General features: G+C 49.9%; 1 protein-coding gene across 1 annotated transcript in view; it reads left to right on the forward strand.

The window, feature by feature from the left end:
* The window catches only part of LOC144127946 (2-succinylbenzoate--CoA ligase-like), a 95,377-nt gene extending 83,607 nt beyond the window's left edge, over nt 1–11,770 (forward strand). Inside the window, exons 9-10 of the mRNA XM_077660961.1 lie at nt 4,007–4,276; nt 11,369–11,770. Coding sequence (XP_077517087.1) covers nt 4,007–4,276; nt 11,369–11,487 — 389 coding nt within the window. The 3' untranslated portion in view covers nt 11,488–11,770. The remainder of the gene's footprint in view (nt 1–4,006; nt 4,277–11,368) is intronic.
* The last annotated feature ends 2,587 nt before the right edge of the window (nt 11,771–14,357 follow it).

Raw genomic sequence — 14,357 nt, forward strand, 5'->3', positions numbered from 1 at the left:
AGCTTTGTTTTCTAGTTTCGTAATCGCTTGTTTGAAATACAAAATTCTTGCCTGAAGTAGAAGTCATTAAGCCTTGGCGACAACGCTGTAGCCGAATCTTGTTGCAATGGGCCTGTTGAGGCGAAGGGACCGAGGAAGGAGGCCAAAGGTCTTCATTATTATGTCGAGCCGTGCGCTAGATTCATTCAGCCAACAAGCAAAGATTTTTGAGCGGTGCGTCTATAACTGTTTTTCTATTATCAAAAAGATGCCTTACTTGATTTCACAGCGCATTTTAACGGTATCGTAAAGCCATCCAGTTCACAGTCGAAAAAGAAGAGAATGAACAGCTTCCATTTTTGGACGTCTTAGTGAAACGAAGCAAATCCGCGCTCCCATTCAAAGCATACAGGAAGATCACTCATACTGGCAGCTATCTTCACTTTAACTCCCTTCACCCAGCCTCTCACAAGAGATCAGTGGTTGCCTAGCTTTTTCGTCGAGCAGACCGCACCTGCACAGAGCCAGACGACGTGAACGCCGACCGTCAGAGTTCGCAAGGACCTCTCCTAATGCTGCTACCTGTTGCCTTTCATCAACGCTGCAGAACGCAAACTATGGCGAACCCCACGATCTGGCCGTAGCCCAGCCGCCAAAAACGTGCACCTGTGCCATATGTGCCCGCGATCAGCGGAACCTTGGCGCGCTTCTCGCGATCGTTTGATGTTGAGGTGTTGCACGTGCCGGAGAAAAATTTGCGGCAAGCCTTCGTCGACGTAAAATACTGCGTGCCGAAAGAAATATTTCCGGCCGTAGTGTACAGTATACCGTGCAGAGACTGTAACCATGCGTATATGGGTGAAAGTGTAAACTTTGTTAAAAGGTTTAACCAACACCAGTATGATGCTGCAAACAAGAAAGCTTCGTCAAATGCACTTGCCGAACATTCTGAAAGCAGGCAGCATGACAGAGATTGGAGCTACGCGAGCATTTTAAAACCAGGAAAGAAGTTCTAAAGGCGTTTATATTTGGAATCCTTAATCATTCATATAACTGAACACACTCTTAATCGCACTTACGCGGCACTTCTTAGTGCATACGCCCGCTGCCTAGGGCACATTTTCATGGTTAAATAGCCACTCTTTCCCGTCTGTACCTATTTGTGAACAAAGCTCCCATGTGGGAGCCGAAAAGTCATTTAAGTGTTTCGTTTTTGTTTCGGTCGGTGTTCTACCTTCTTCTTCAGAAAGGAGAGTAACTATGAAAAATGAGCGTTCTTCAAATTCACAGCCTATTGTGCAGGCCGGAAATTCGCAAGAAGCGGATCAGTGCCTTTGGAAGCCTTTACCACCGACGATCATCGCGGCCAGTGGCCGAGAATCTTCATTTCTCACAGTGGGCGCGGATGTGGACACTCCAGCGCGTGGCAGAGCGGCTGCCTTTCGGCGCTTTAGGCAGGGCAGTCACAAAGAATGGGGGATATAGTCGCGTCATAACCGCAGGTGGCACATGCAGGGCTCTTACTCATACCAATTAATAACGGGCAATGGTTGGTGAAAGCCACAGCAAGCAACGGGTGCCACAGCAAAGTTTCTTCACGTCGTGGTAGGCCGGATGGAAGCCAGAGCTTCAGATCTGGGTCCAAGGCTTTTAAACATAAGTTTAAATTGGCCGGAATTCCGCGTGGCAAGCGTTATGTCTCGCGCAAGAGCGCGAAGCCTGCCCGCTGCGTCTGATCTCGAAAAGAGGATCGACACAAAATCGCCGTCGATGTGAGCAGTTCGCGCGACAATGCTATAATGTAGGTTCAAAAACTTGAAGAATTCACGCATGCCGCGTATCTCCACGCTCGCGGTATTATACTTGTACCAAACGGAATTCTTCGCAATTAATTCCCGTATCACTACAAGCTGTTCCCGCAACCAAAAGTCAGGTACTGTATGTTTTAGTAAAACATTGTACCGCGAGAAAGAATAAAGCTACATAAAGGTGCACTTCCTAGGCATGCTGTATAATTTCGCGACATCACTCTATTTTTTTTGCTTTTCGAAAAGCGATTCTTTTTCTGCACAAAAATGGTCCTGACATTGGGTGTTGCATGCAAATTCAAAGCAGCTGGATCACCTACTCTTAATAAATAAATTATCAAAAAATTCGAAAAGTTGAGCGCACAAACGCAGACACGTGGCCGCGCAGAGATTAGAGCCGTGACCATGCAATGCGCTGATAAAGTTTTTCTTCGCGAAGCAGCGAGCTTCTCCAGACTGAGAACGCACGGCAGTTTTACGAAATGAAATGGGCATAAACACGACGACCACCCTAGACCTCTGTCGATATGGACTCTCCGCTTGTGTTTCCTGCCCAGACAGTGCAGTGCCTCGCGGATGCTCCCCTGCGAAGATATATTTCACATGAACAACTGCTTTTAGGCTGAAGACTTTTTAAAACGTTCAAAAGGACGAGCACGTCTTAAAGATATTCTTGTACGCTCCGTCTCCCGCTTGTGATCATGTGTGCTCGCTGTATGCTGGTACGACTTAGACTGGAGGGTAAAATGGCACTGCTTTTAAGCGTAGCGAAACACTCAGCTTTCTCGCGCCGTGAGAACTTTTCATTCAGAGGATCTCATTAAAAAAGAGACTCGGTGAGGGGAGACAGAGCCCTTTCAGTACAATACAGGGGATGTGATGCGGCAGCGTGAAAGATATGGCCGTGTTTCTCGCAAAACGCCAGTTACTGCCGCAGTAAAGGATAAAATGAGTTCTTCAAGTTCTGCAGGGGCTCTGCGAGGTAAGTCAGGTTAAAGAAGTATAATTTTCTCACAGGGGTTGTCAAGTGGCTGGCATAATTGGAAAATGAAAATTGGTTTTGGGGGAACAAAAATGGCACAGTATCTGTCTCACATATCGGCGGACACCTGAACCGCGCTGTATGAGAAGGGCTAATGGGGGGAATATGAGAAGAAAGTAAGGAAGAGGTGCCATAGTGGAGGGCTCCGGGATAAATTCGAACACCTGCGGATCTTTAACGTGCACTGACATCGCACAGCACACAGGCGTCTTACCGTATCGCCTCCATCGAAACGCGGCCGCCGCGGTCGGATTCGAACCTGGGTACTCCGTATCAGTAGCCATGCGCCATAACCACTGAGCCACCGCGTCGGGCATATTAAGAGGCTGGCATATTTGTGGATTCCAGTGCACCAGCCTTCAACAGCTTATGTTAGGTGTGGCTTTTAAAGTCTTATGTGATTAAAAATGCACCCGAAACTTTAGAAAACTCTTTTGATATCACTGCTCTTAAATAAAACGAAGGCGAAAGTATTCAAATCAGAGCGACGAAATTCTCGTTTTCTTTGGGTAAATAAAATGTGAGCGAATGTTTACAACATTCGTACACAGTGCGAAAGTACGACATATGATGGCAGGTGCTGCCACCTGTGGAATTTGTGCAATCCAGGTTGGTCTCGGATAGACAGGCAGACAAACGTTAGACGGTAGTGCTCGGTCAGAGCCACCAGATTACTTCTTTCGCTCTAAAAAGCTTGAAACGTAAATATGAATGCTAAATTCGTATAACATGATGCTGCATTCAAAGGTACAGCTTTCAGGCTTATTCTGAAGCACAAGCAAGCCTCGGCGTGTAGGCGTCCTAACATATAAAAAAACGCTGCAAGGAGGCCCTGAGATCAAGGGTACAAAAAGTGGGCTGCATTACGGTTCGCGAATGAACTTACTGCCGTTTTTGATCGGAGACTTAAAAGGCTGATATATAAAGCATCACCGTCCTGCAGGACAGGCTCTGGGATGATTGGCACGTCCGTGCAACACGAATCTCGTGTCTAACTCGCATGCACGAGTTAGACACGAGAGCACCCACAAATGACACCCGTCCTTTGCGGCTGATGGTGTCTTATTTACGCGCAACTCTTAGTCGCGGGCCATAATAGGCTACAGGAAGTTATTCCGAGTCGCTACCCCCCCCACCCCCCCCCCCTCCCCCTGTTCACCCGACTCACTCTTTGCAGGTGATGCTGGCTACTACGACGAAGACGGGCGTTTCTACATCGTCGAACGACTCAAGCAGATGATCAAGTGCATGGACAATCAGGTGGTTCCGGCCGAACTGGAAGAGCTGCTGCTTCGGGAACACGGCAGGGACATCGCGGAGGTGTCCGTTGTGGGCCTACCGCACAACGAGTTGGGCGAGGCGCCCGCTGCGGCAGTCGTGCTCACGGAACAAGGCAGAAGGCGCGACGGCCAGCAGCTCGCTGAGAGCATGAAGGGTGCTGTAGAACGTGAGTGTTCCATGTGCCAGTCCGGCCCTCACCACTTATGGCTCGACATTCAGCCCGGCAGCGGCGCTTACAAGGGCGAGGCGACTGGCTTCTTATGCTTGCCCTACTCAGAAAGTAGCCGGGTAAACACATATGTACACCTCCTTACACTCTATGTAATTATCCCACTCAAGTGAGTTCATCGCCACACGTGCTTTTTTTATTCGTGTAGAACGTTCTACTGTGAAAGCAATGATAGGGTTCCAATAAGAAAACGCTGACGTCTGGGACTAGCAGCATGAAGCCTGTACCCACCAGCAGCACCACTCGCCAGCCAGCTTCCGACCGAAATCCCGTTGATAAGGCTGCCCACCGCCCACTGCCACCCTCTATTCGTCTCAATGCATTTCAACACGCTGATTTGTCTAGCATGACACTAGAAATATTTTATTGCTTGAAGCACACGACCTTACGACGCTTTTGTTATATGGTCTGCAGCATCCAGTGCAGTAGACAGCTTGCGATCGCCTTTTTCCCCTATAAGTGCAAACAGGTGTCGCGTGCTACTAAGGAAGAACTATACAACATGAGGGTACGACAACCGCAGCGCATACTTGCCTTCTGATCCAGTGGTATGAAGCGACATTTTTGGAGTTAAAAGTCGAATTCACCTTCTGTAAAGTGCTCTAACTAAATCAGAGTTCACTGGAACATTCCGCACATACACGCCATTCGCGCATCCTGGAGTTGTTTTCAGTAATACATCTTAAATGGATACGAAATCCTTCCGGATCATTTGTTTGTTTCAACTGGACCGTGACGGCTTCGCACGGATATATGCGTTTTCTCTTGCATCAGCTACATTTATCAGTGAACATTATGCCTTCATGGTGCATCAAGGAAGCCTGGAATAACCGTCCGTCATTCGGAACTTTCATTAATTTTGAGTCTTCATGGCTGAAGGGCTGTGCACCGTGAGGGTAGCTAGCTGGCTTGAGTGCACATGGTTAGGTAGTTTTTGTTGACGCCCCTTTGATTTTTCTGCGGCAACACATGCAAGCCCTTCACTTTTTGCTATAACTGAATTTAGCCTTGAGGGAAGTAACCTGGCAACAATTTTTTACCAACTTTTTTATTCGAGCATAGTCAGGCAGGTTCCTCTCCTCTCTTAACTCCTTTCTCTTCTTCTCCCGATTCAGGCAGACCACATGAAGACTTGTGATTATAAATTGCCGAATTTATTGATATCTATTCACAACTGCGGTGACACAACTCTGCCGACGGGATGCGGCCTCTCGTCTCGGCATCCACGACCCGTCTGCCCAGTCCTTCTTGGTCGTCTCTCTGGGAAGGCATCTTGAGCTGGTCCCCGTCCTTACGGAGGCGGCGCGCAGACCTTGGTCTTATCGGATGATGCCCCCGTAACTGCTGTATGGGGGAGGGGGTCTCTCGTCCGTCGCCGCTGAGCGGCAAGCGCACACATACAAACAGAAAGCGCCGGCTGTTTCTTGGGCGCGCCGAATCGCCCGCGCATACACGCACATAACCGCGGCGGCCGTTTCTTCTGGCTACGTTAGGATGCAATAAGGCCGCGTGCCCGACACCTCCACCGCCACTGTGATGCGTGCCTCCACGGAACGCATCACACTCACACCACAACCGCGGGTGGCTGGTGTTCCGCGATCCTCCCTCGGGCACCACGACACCATTAAATCAAAGGACTAAAGAACAGTGTTACCCCTTTCACCCCGCCCTCCTTGCCAATGGAGCTAGTGCTATAAGCCTGGGCAGTTCGTCAGCGTTGGCGTCCCTATTTCTTGCCCGCAATTGCCATCTAGGATGCCACGGTTAGCTCTAATTAAACCCCCTGCAGTGGAGGGCGGTCACTCGGTTCAATGAAATCGCCGTTACTGGTCATCTGCCACGGCGCGTACCTCCTGATGATTAGTGCAATTGGCCGTCCCCTGTCGTACGGCCTATGACAGGGCGCCATCTGACACTCGTTACAATTTTTACCGCGCGTTCCCCCCTTGGGCCTTTCTGCGAAGCACAGCTGAGTTTTTCCGTCACCCTGGTGACTTGCCCACTCAAGCTCATTCGCCAGTCGCGTCGTTTTCACTTGTCGCGACTGCCGTGACGCCGTTCGCACACACGGCTGGCCCGCGATCTCGCCTCCACTGCCAAACAAAACTTCACCTGCTACAGCATCATGAGCGCGCACCCTCGCGCGTTCGCAGGTCTCCCTCGACGTAGCGCCGCCACTTTGTTCGCGCCTGGACTCTTCGCGCTCTGGAGCATTTGTATGCCTGCCGTATTCTCTTTCAGCACCAGCGCTACCAGTCTGCTCTACCGCGGTGACTGTTACAGCCACAGCTGCATCTGCGCGTTCCTCTTTGTTGCCACTATACTCATTCAGTGCAGTCACCACTTCTGCCACTGTGGCTGCCACTTCCAACCGCTCCGGAGGTCTGGCATCCTCGATGACCGCATCTTTCCCGGATGCTAGCCTGCTCACCGGAGCACAGAGATTTCCACTGCCAAATTTGTCTTGATCAGTTTCCTTCAAATTGTCAGAGCGCTCCTCTGACACGGTGACACCTGCCTCCCGTTTCTCAATCGCGGCCGCCGTGTTACCAGTCGAGCTTTCCAGTATCGCTGTCTGGCCTACCTCCTGTCTCACAAATGCGACATCAGTGCCGCCACCCGAGTCTTCCGGTCTGCGAACTGCCTCTACCGCTCTCTGGCCTAACTCGAAATGCTCCGGGATGCCCGCCCCATTCTCCGGACGTACCTCCTCTTGTATTACGCCGTCCACCGCCTCCGCGACCTCTCTCTCGTACCGCAATATTTCAGTTGCCAATTCTACTTTTGAAATTTTCAGTTTCAATTTAAACAACGCCATCTCATCGGCGAATGACAACCCTGGCCATCCGCTGACGCGCGCTACCTCGGCGTTCGCAACCAGCTCCATCTGTCCACCTCCTACTCGTCGGTTCCCGTCCTCCCCGCTCACACAGCTGTCACAGTTCCCAGCGGAAGGACCCACAAGACATTAAATCTGCTTCACTGTAGGAGATGACTTGGCCTTCTGGTCCACGCCACGAGATGGTCGCTCAGCCATGCGCCCTTTGTTGCCGTCTCTATGAGTCCATTGGCGGTCGGCTTCCCGTCGGGAGATCATGTCGACTGCGCCAGTCAGGCAGGTTCCTCTCCTCACTTCACTCCTTTCTCTTCTTCTCCCGATTCAGCCAGACCACATGAAGACTTCAGATTAATAAGTTCCGAATTTATTGATATCTATTCACAACTGCGGTGACACAACTCTGCCGTCGGGATGCGGACTCTCGTCTCGGCATCCACCACCCGTCTGTCCAGTCCTTCTTGGTCGTCTCTCTGGGAAGACTGCTTGAGCTGGCTCCCGTCGTTACGGAGGCGGCGCGCAGACCTTCGTCTTATCGGATGATGCCCCCGTAACTGCTGTTTGGGGGGCGGTCTCTAGTCCATCACCGCTGAGCGGCAAGCACACAGATACTAACACAAAGCGCCGGCTGTTTCTTTGGCGCGCTGAATCGCCCGCGTATACACGCACATAACCGCGGCGGCCATTTCTTCCGGCTACGTTAGGGTGCGTTAAGACCGCGAGATCGACAAGCATTATAACATTCAGTGATCGTGTTGAGTGGAGTTCACTCGTACATGTGCGGAGAAAAAACGCACCGAATATATGAAAAAGAGCAGGCACTCAGTAAAAAAAAAATGTGAAACATGACAGTCAAAAAGATAGATGAGTTGCTTTTCTGCAGTGAAAGCATTTTTTTTTGTGATGTAATAAATGCGGATACGCTGTCGTAGCTTACACGTTACCGGTGAAGCAAAAGCGTGCCCTACTTTTGCGCACTTTCTCCAGGAAGCCAAGTCTGTTTGACCGCATCAGCCCCACTGCTCCTCTAACTTGCTGCCGCCAGGTTATTTGACAAAATTTCCGTGTTACCTATGCCAGGTACCTAGGTTCCGGTGTCTCGGAAGTGTATTATAAGCTTTAAGAAAGCGCCACTTGCTACGCAGTATCTGAGCCGAACGGAAAGGTGTTGAGTTGCTTTTATTTAGCACATTCAGCAACGATTCGTTTGGTCGGATTGCTGAAATCGCAAAATCGGAGAAATAGAAGCGCCTACGAAAGCTGTTTTCTAGATTTGTTCTCAAATGTAGACCGTTGTGATTGGAGAACGACAGGGATGTTATGGTTGCTGATTCAAACGTTGACATCAGAAGGGATTAAAAAAGAGTATAAGAATCAGGAGTAGAAAACTGCTAGATGTAACGTTAAGAGACAGGAACAGGGCAGAGTAGGTGAGAGAACGAACACGGTTTAATAGCATGCTAGTCGCAAACAAGAGGAAGATATGAGCTTGGGCAGGGCATGTAATGTGAAGACAAGATAACCAATGGTCCTTAAGTGTAACAGCCTGGATTCCTATGGAATGGAAGAGTAGCAGGAGGCGGCACAAAGTTAGGTTGGCGGATGAGAATAAGAACTTTTGCGGGGATACTGCCGCAGCTGGTAGAGGGTGGGGTTAATTGGATAGATATTGCAGATGTCTTCGTCCGGCAGTGGGCGTAGTCAGGCTAATCATGAAGATGTATGCAGAGAATATTTAATCGTTACTTAAAAAAAAATTGAACACAAGCACCCCTACCTCCCTGAAAAGCAGGGTAGATGGCCAAGTCATCTTTCTAGTAATGCCCTATGGTGCCGAAACTTGGAGGCTGAAATTTTACCTTACCGCGTCTATTAACATGGTTCACTGTTAACGCTGGCACGAAATGGCCCATTCTGTACAATACGTGCCGCTTCTAAAAAATTCATGCGATTCATTATGTGGTGCTGTCTTTTCACTATGCTACACTTATACCTTAGCTTCGATTCGATTTTCGTCTTCACCAGCGTCAGAGAGTATATTTAAACATACCGTGAAAACTATCAGCTTAACGATCACGTTGAGCAAGGAGTCCTAGGTAACTGGTGGCGAGCAGAGAAAATGCAATCGGCGGCGTTGTGTGAAAGATGACGTCCATTCGCCTGATTCTAGTTCGGACCGAGATGACTGCTCCATTCTGTCCGTACTGTCAACAAGTGCCCGTCAGTAAATGTGGTTTCCGCCGTTACCGAACATATCCGCTGCTTTTCGGGCCTTTCTGTGGGTGCCGGCCAAGTTCTGGTCTATTCCGTGCCGCAGGTAATGCAGCTGATCGAGTTTCCTTCACGATAGTCCCGGGTAAACCTTGGCACTGCACTTCGGAGTAGCGCGAAGCGCTTCGCGCTAGCTTTAGACTGTTTAATGCGCAAGCCTTCCTAATCCCATTACGTAAAATTCGGCGGCGTATATGTACTCGTAGATTCTACAGAAAATACTAGCAATGACAAAAGGACGGCGTCATCAAGCGGCCCTATGACGCACACAGCTATTTGAGCACCGCCACTTCAGACAATCTTACAGATGTTCGCCGAGCAGCCGCGGTGGCTGAATGGTTATGATGCTCGGCTGCCGGCCCGAAAGACGCGGGCTCGATCCCGGCCGCGGCGGTCGAATTTCGATGGAGGCGAAATTCTAGAGGCCCGTGTACTGTGCGATGTCAGTGCACGTTAAAGAACCCCAGGTGGTCTAAATTTCCGGAGTCCTTCACTACGGCGTCTCTCATAGCCTGAGTCGGTTTGGGACGTTAAACACACATAAACCATAAACCAGATGTTCGCCTGTATATATACTCGCCAATGGCCGACCTTTATGTGGCGCCAGTTTTCAGGAAAAAAAACTTCGAAGCAACCGTTGTCGTATAGCGCTCCGGGCGGTGTAATATGATTTCTGGTTTTAGATAGCTTACATATGCTAGCCAAGTTGGAGACTAGGTTGCGACCAGGGTTCGAACCGACGACATATGCACTTTCAATTGCATGCATTCCTAGACTTTCATATCAATATTGTGATTCTACCATTCGCCGTAGAGCGTTCTTCGTAGTGCCATACGCGCGTGCATGCATGCGTCTGGGTGGTGTGTGTACGGATGTGTGTCGGTGCATCCTGGGACAGCAATGCTTTCGTGTTCCCACGCGTAAGCAGTGTTAAGTGACTCTGCCGAATTTTTTCTTTACTGATCAGAAAGTTAAGCATGAAGAATTCTTTAACTTAAAACACTTGTTTCAGACATAATAGCACATAACTGAATATGTTTATTATCAGTATTGCTTTGAATGTTTGTGTGAGGCGCTCAAATTTAGAGTTTTTTTTTCTTTTTGAGCTATACATAAGCGGTTTTTTCTTTGTCAGGTAACAAAGGACACTATTACCGACACTTTGGCCTGCTGAAGTTAAGCCAAGTTTTTTAACTTTTGGGCGATTAAATTACTTACGCAGACAACCAGCCTGAAATCAGCCAGTTTACCGTGGTAAGGAAAGAGTTAAACGGCTACAAATGTTGCTAAGAACTACCGAAGAAGAGCAGCAAAAGCAAAGATAAGTTCAACATCGGGACTTGTCTAGAGTTGTGTGCAGCCCCCGTCAAAAGTACACAGCCCAAGGGGTTTGCTTCTAAACTGTTCAGCGTGGCTCCCTAGCACACCAAGCACTCCTAACCTTGGGAGGATTGAGGATGCCAAGCTAGCCTAATTCTTGAAACTACGGTCGCTGAGAATCCATGGCGAGGCATACTGCAGGCATCCCAAGCAAAGCCCCTGAGCTGTGTGCTTCTGACAGGGGGTGTACGTCAGTGATAAACGAAAGCAGTTTTTTCACAAGGAAATAAGAAATAGAACTGGACACAGGCAGTATAAAATGCGTACAGTTAACATCCAATCTTGAAGAGTGACAAAGAGGATACCAAGAGCAGGAAAGGCAGTCGAAGCGGCCAGCAGCCACGTCGAATAGAAAGCTTAGGCGGTATTTTGATGGGTACAGCAAAGAAAGAATGTGTGTACAGCCTTGCCAGAAGCCTTTGTCCCATGATGATCACTATGGTGCTTAGGGGGTTAAAAGCCGACAGGTGAGTGCAATGGAGAACTTGAGTTACCGGCGGCACCATTTTTGCTTTGAAAGCAATTTTTTTTTGTTTCTGCAGGTAACCTAGCTGTCCACAAGCATCTCTACGGTGGCGTCTTCTTTGTGGAATCCCTACCAAAGACGGAGACATCCAAGGTTAACCGACCAGCGCTGGCCCGCTCTCTCATTCGAGCCTAAGAGGAAATTACGATCTGAAAGAAAAACTGTACATGCGGCTTATACGGCAGACACATTGCCCTTAATATGACTTGCAACGCTTCTGGATCGAACCAGCCGAAGTTTCAGCCTTAAAATAAAATAATGCGACCTTATACAGAGCAATAAAACCTCACAAACATCCAGTGTATATTGATCTTTGCATCAATGGCTAAGTGACAATTACCAGGAGCGCTGAGCTGGCACGCCTTCAAGAAGTGATCACCTACCACAGCTCAGCGTTGTTTGAAGGGAGCAGTCAGCTCCTCCAGATTAGTCACTGGCTACTAGATAGTCTCGTGGAGTATGAAGTAAGGAGGTTAGGTAGTTTGCTGGGATAGGGTAAGCTAAAACTCTACCCCGCGACAGTCGCATCTGAAGTGCTACTCTTTTTTCTGGTATATATATATATATATATATATATATATATATATATATATATATATATATATATATATATATATATATATATATATATATATATAATGTAACGTGAAGATGTGCACACCAAAAGGGAAAAATATATTTACAGGGAAACAGCTTACAGCCACGCAGCCGAACAACCGGGCACGCGAAGCCCAGCCCAGAAACGCACTTCGTCCTCTTCGCGTTCCAAGCGCGAGCGCACCAAGCACGAGCGTTCCAAGCACAAGCATAACCGTAGCATAACTCCCGGCGGCAAAAGCACCGTCCCGGTGCTAAGTGGATGATGTAGCAGGCGTGTGGTACGGTTTGAGACGGACTACATGAACGACGTCAGTCAAAGGGCTAGTGGACGACGTCGGAGCATGAAGAGGTGTAATCTCGTAGGTCACGTCGGTCACCTGACGGAGAACTCGATAAGGGCCACTGTACTGCCGTAGAAGTTTCTCAGAGAGACCTACACGGCGAGAAGGAGACCAAAGGAGGACGAGTGAGCCCGGCGGATAGTGTACTGGGCGATGCCGGCGGTCGTAAACTGACTTCTGGTAGGTCTGAGATGCGGTGAGCCGGTCTCGGGCGATTTCACGGGCCATAGTTGCTCGGGAGATGGCGTCACGTGCATACTCTGAGGTAGAGGCAGTAGAACTGGGTAGTAATGTATCCAATGGCAGCGCAGGATGCCGACCAAACAGAAGGTAGAAAGGAGAATAGCCGGTGGTATCATGCCGCGACGAATTATAAGCAAATGTTACATAAGGCAAGGCAACGTCCCAATCGCGGTGGTCGGGCGAGACATACATGGATAGCATATCGGACAGAGTCCTGTTGAGGCGCTCGGTAAGCCCGTTCGTCTGGGGATGGTAAGCTGTAGTGAGCTTATGCTGCGTGCCACAGGACCGGAGGATATCGTCCACTACTCGGGACAAAAAGTAGCGGCCGCGGTCCGTCAGCAATTGGTGCGGAGCGCCGTGGTGAAGGATTACGTTCTGCAATAGGAAGTCGGCGACATCGGTTGCGCAACTTGTTGGTAACGCACGCGTGATAGCGTACCGGGTCGCATAGTCGGTCGCGACAGCAATCCAACGGTTGCCGGAGCAGGACGTCGGAAAAGGTCCGAGAAGGTCGAGTCCAACACGGTAGAATGGTTCGAGAGGTACGTAAATAGGCTGTAGAAGGCCAGCAGGCAACGTTGATGGTCTCTTCCTGCGTTGACAGAGGTCCCAGGAGGGAACGTAACGCCGAACAGAGCGGTACAGACCAGGCCAAAAGAAGCGGCGTCGGACCCGATCGTATGTGCGGGAGACGCCGAGGTGGCCTGCGGTCGGTAGGTCGTGTAGTTCCGCTAGGACAGATGAACGGAGACGGTGGGGAACGACTAGCAGGAGCGGAGGTCCGTCAGGACGAAGGTTGCGGCGGTATAGGACGCCATCCTGAATGACGAACAGTTGCAATGAAGGATCTCGGCTGGCACAGTTGAGGCGATCAATGAGAATACGCAAGGAAGAGTCTTGTCGCTGCTCGTCCGCGATGTTAACCAGATCGGAGATAGCGAAGAGGCACGGGCCGAGGTCGTTGTCTCCAGGATCAGGCGGCTCTACAGGGTGCCGAGACAGGCAGTCGGCGTCTTGATGGAGACGCCCTGACTTGTAATGAACAGTGTAAGAATACTCTTGGAGGCGCAACGTCCAACGTCCGAGCCGGCCTGTGGGGTCTTTCAGTGAAGACAGCCAACAAAGGGCGTGGTGATCGGTCACTACGGAGAATGGACGGCCAAACAGGTACGGTCAGAACTTAGCTACAGCCCAAACAAGAGCTAGACACTCGCGCTCTGTAATTGAGTAATTTCGCTCAGCTGTAGAAAGGAGGCGGCTGGCATATGCAATAACGCGTTCTTACCCTTGGTGACGTTGGGCTAGCACGGCGCCAATCCCATAACCGCAGGCGTCTGTGCGAACTTCAGTCGGAGCCGACGGATCAAAATGGGCCAGAATAGGTGGGGAGGTGAGTAAGTCGACTAGCGAAGAAAAGGCCTCCTCTTGGGCAGGGCCCCAGGTAAAAGGGGTGTCTTTCTTTAGAAGGTCGGTCAGGGGGCGAGCGGTGCCGGCAAAATTTTTGATGAAACGGCGGAAGTACGAGCAGAGGCCGACGAAGCTGCGCACATCCGTAGACGACTGGGGAATAGGGAAGTCCTTGACGGCTTTAACTTTAACAGGATCCGGGCGGACACCAGAAGCGTCGACAAGATGTCCGAGAATGGTGAGTTGGCGGCGACCGAATTGACATTTCGACGAATTGAGCTGTAGCCCGGCTCTACGGAAGACAGAAAGAATGCTCGCCAGTCTTTCGAGGTGCGTGGTAAACGTGGGCGAAAAAACCACAACATCGTGGAGGTAACATAGACATGTGGACCATTTAAAGCCGCGAAGCAA

The sequence above is a fragment of the Amblyomma americanum genome, chromosome 4 (genome assembly GCF_052857255.1).
Source record: "Amblyomma americanum isolate KBUSLIRL-KWMA chromosome 4, ASM5285725v1, whole genome shotgun sequence".
Classification (NCBI taxonomy): domain Eukaryota; kingdom Metazoa; phylum Arthropoda; class Arachnida; order Ixodida; family Ixodidae; genus Amblyomma; species Amblyomma americanum.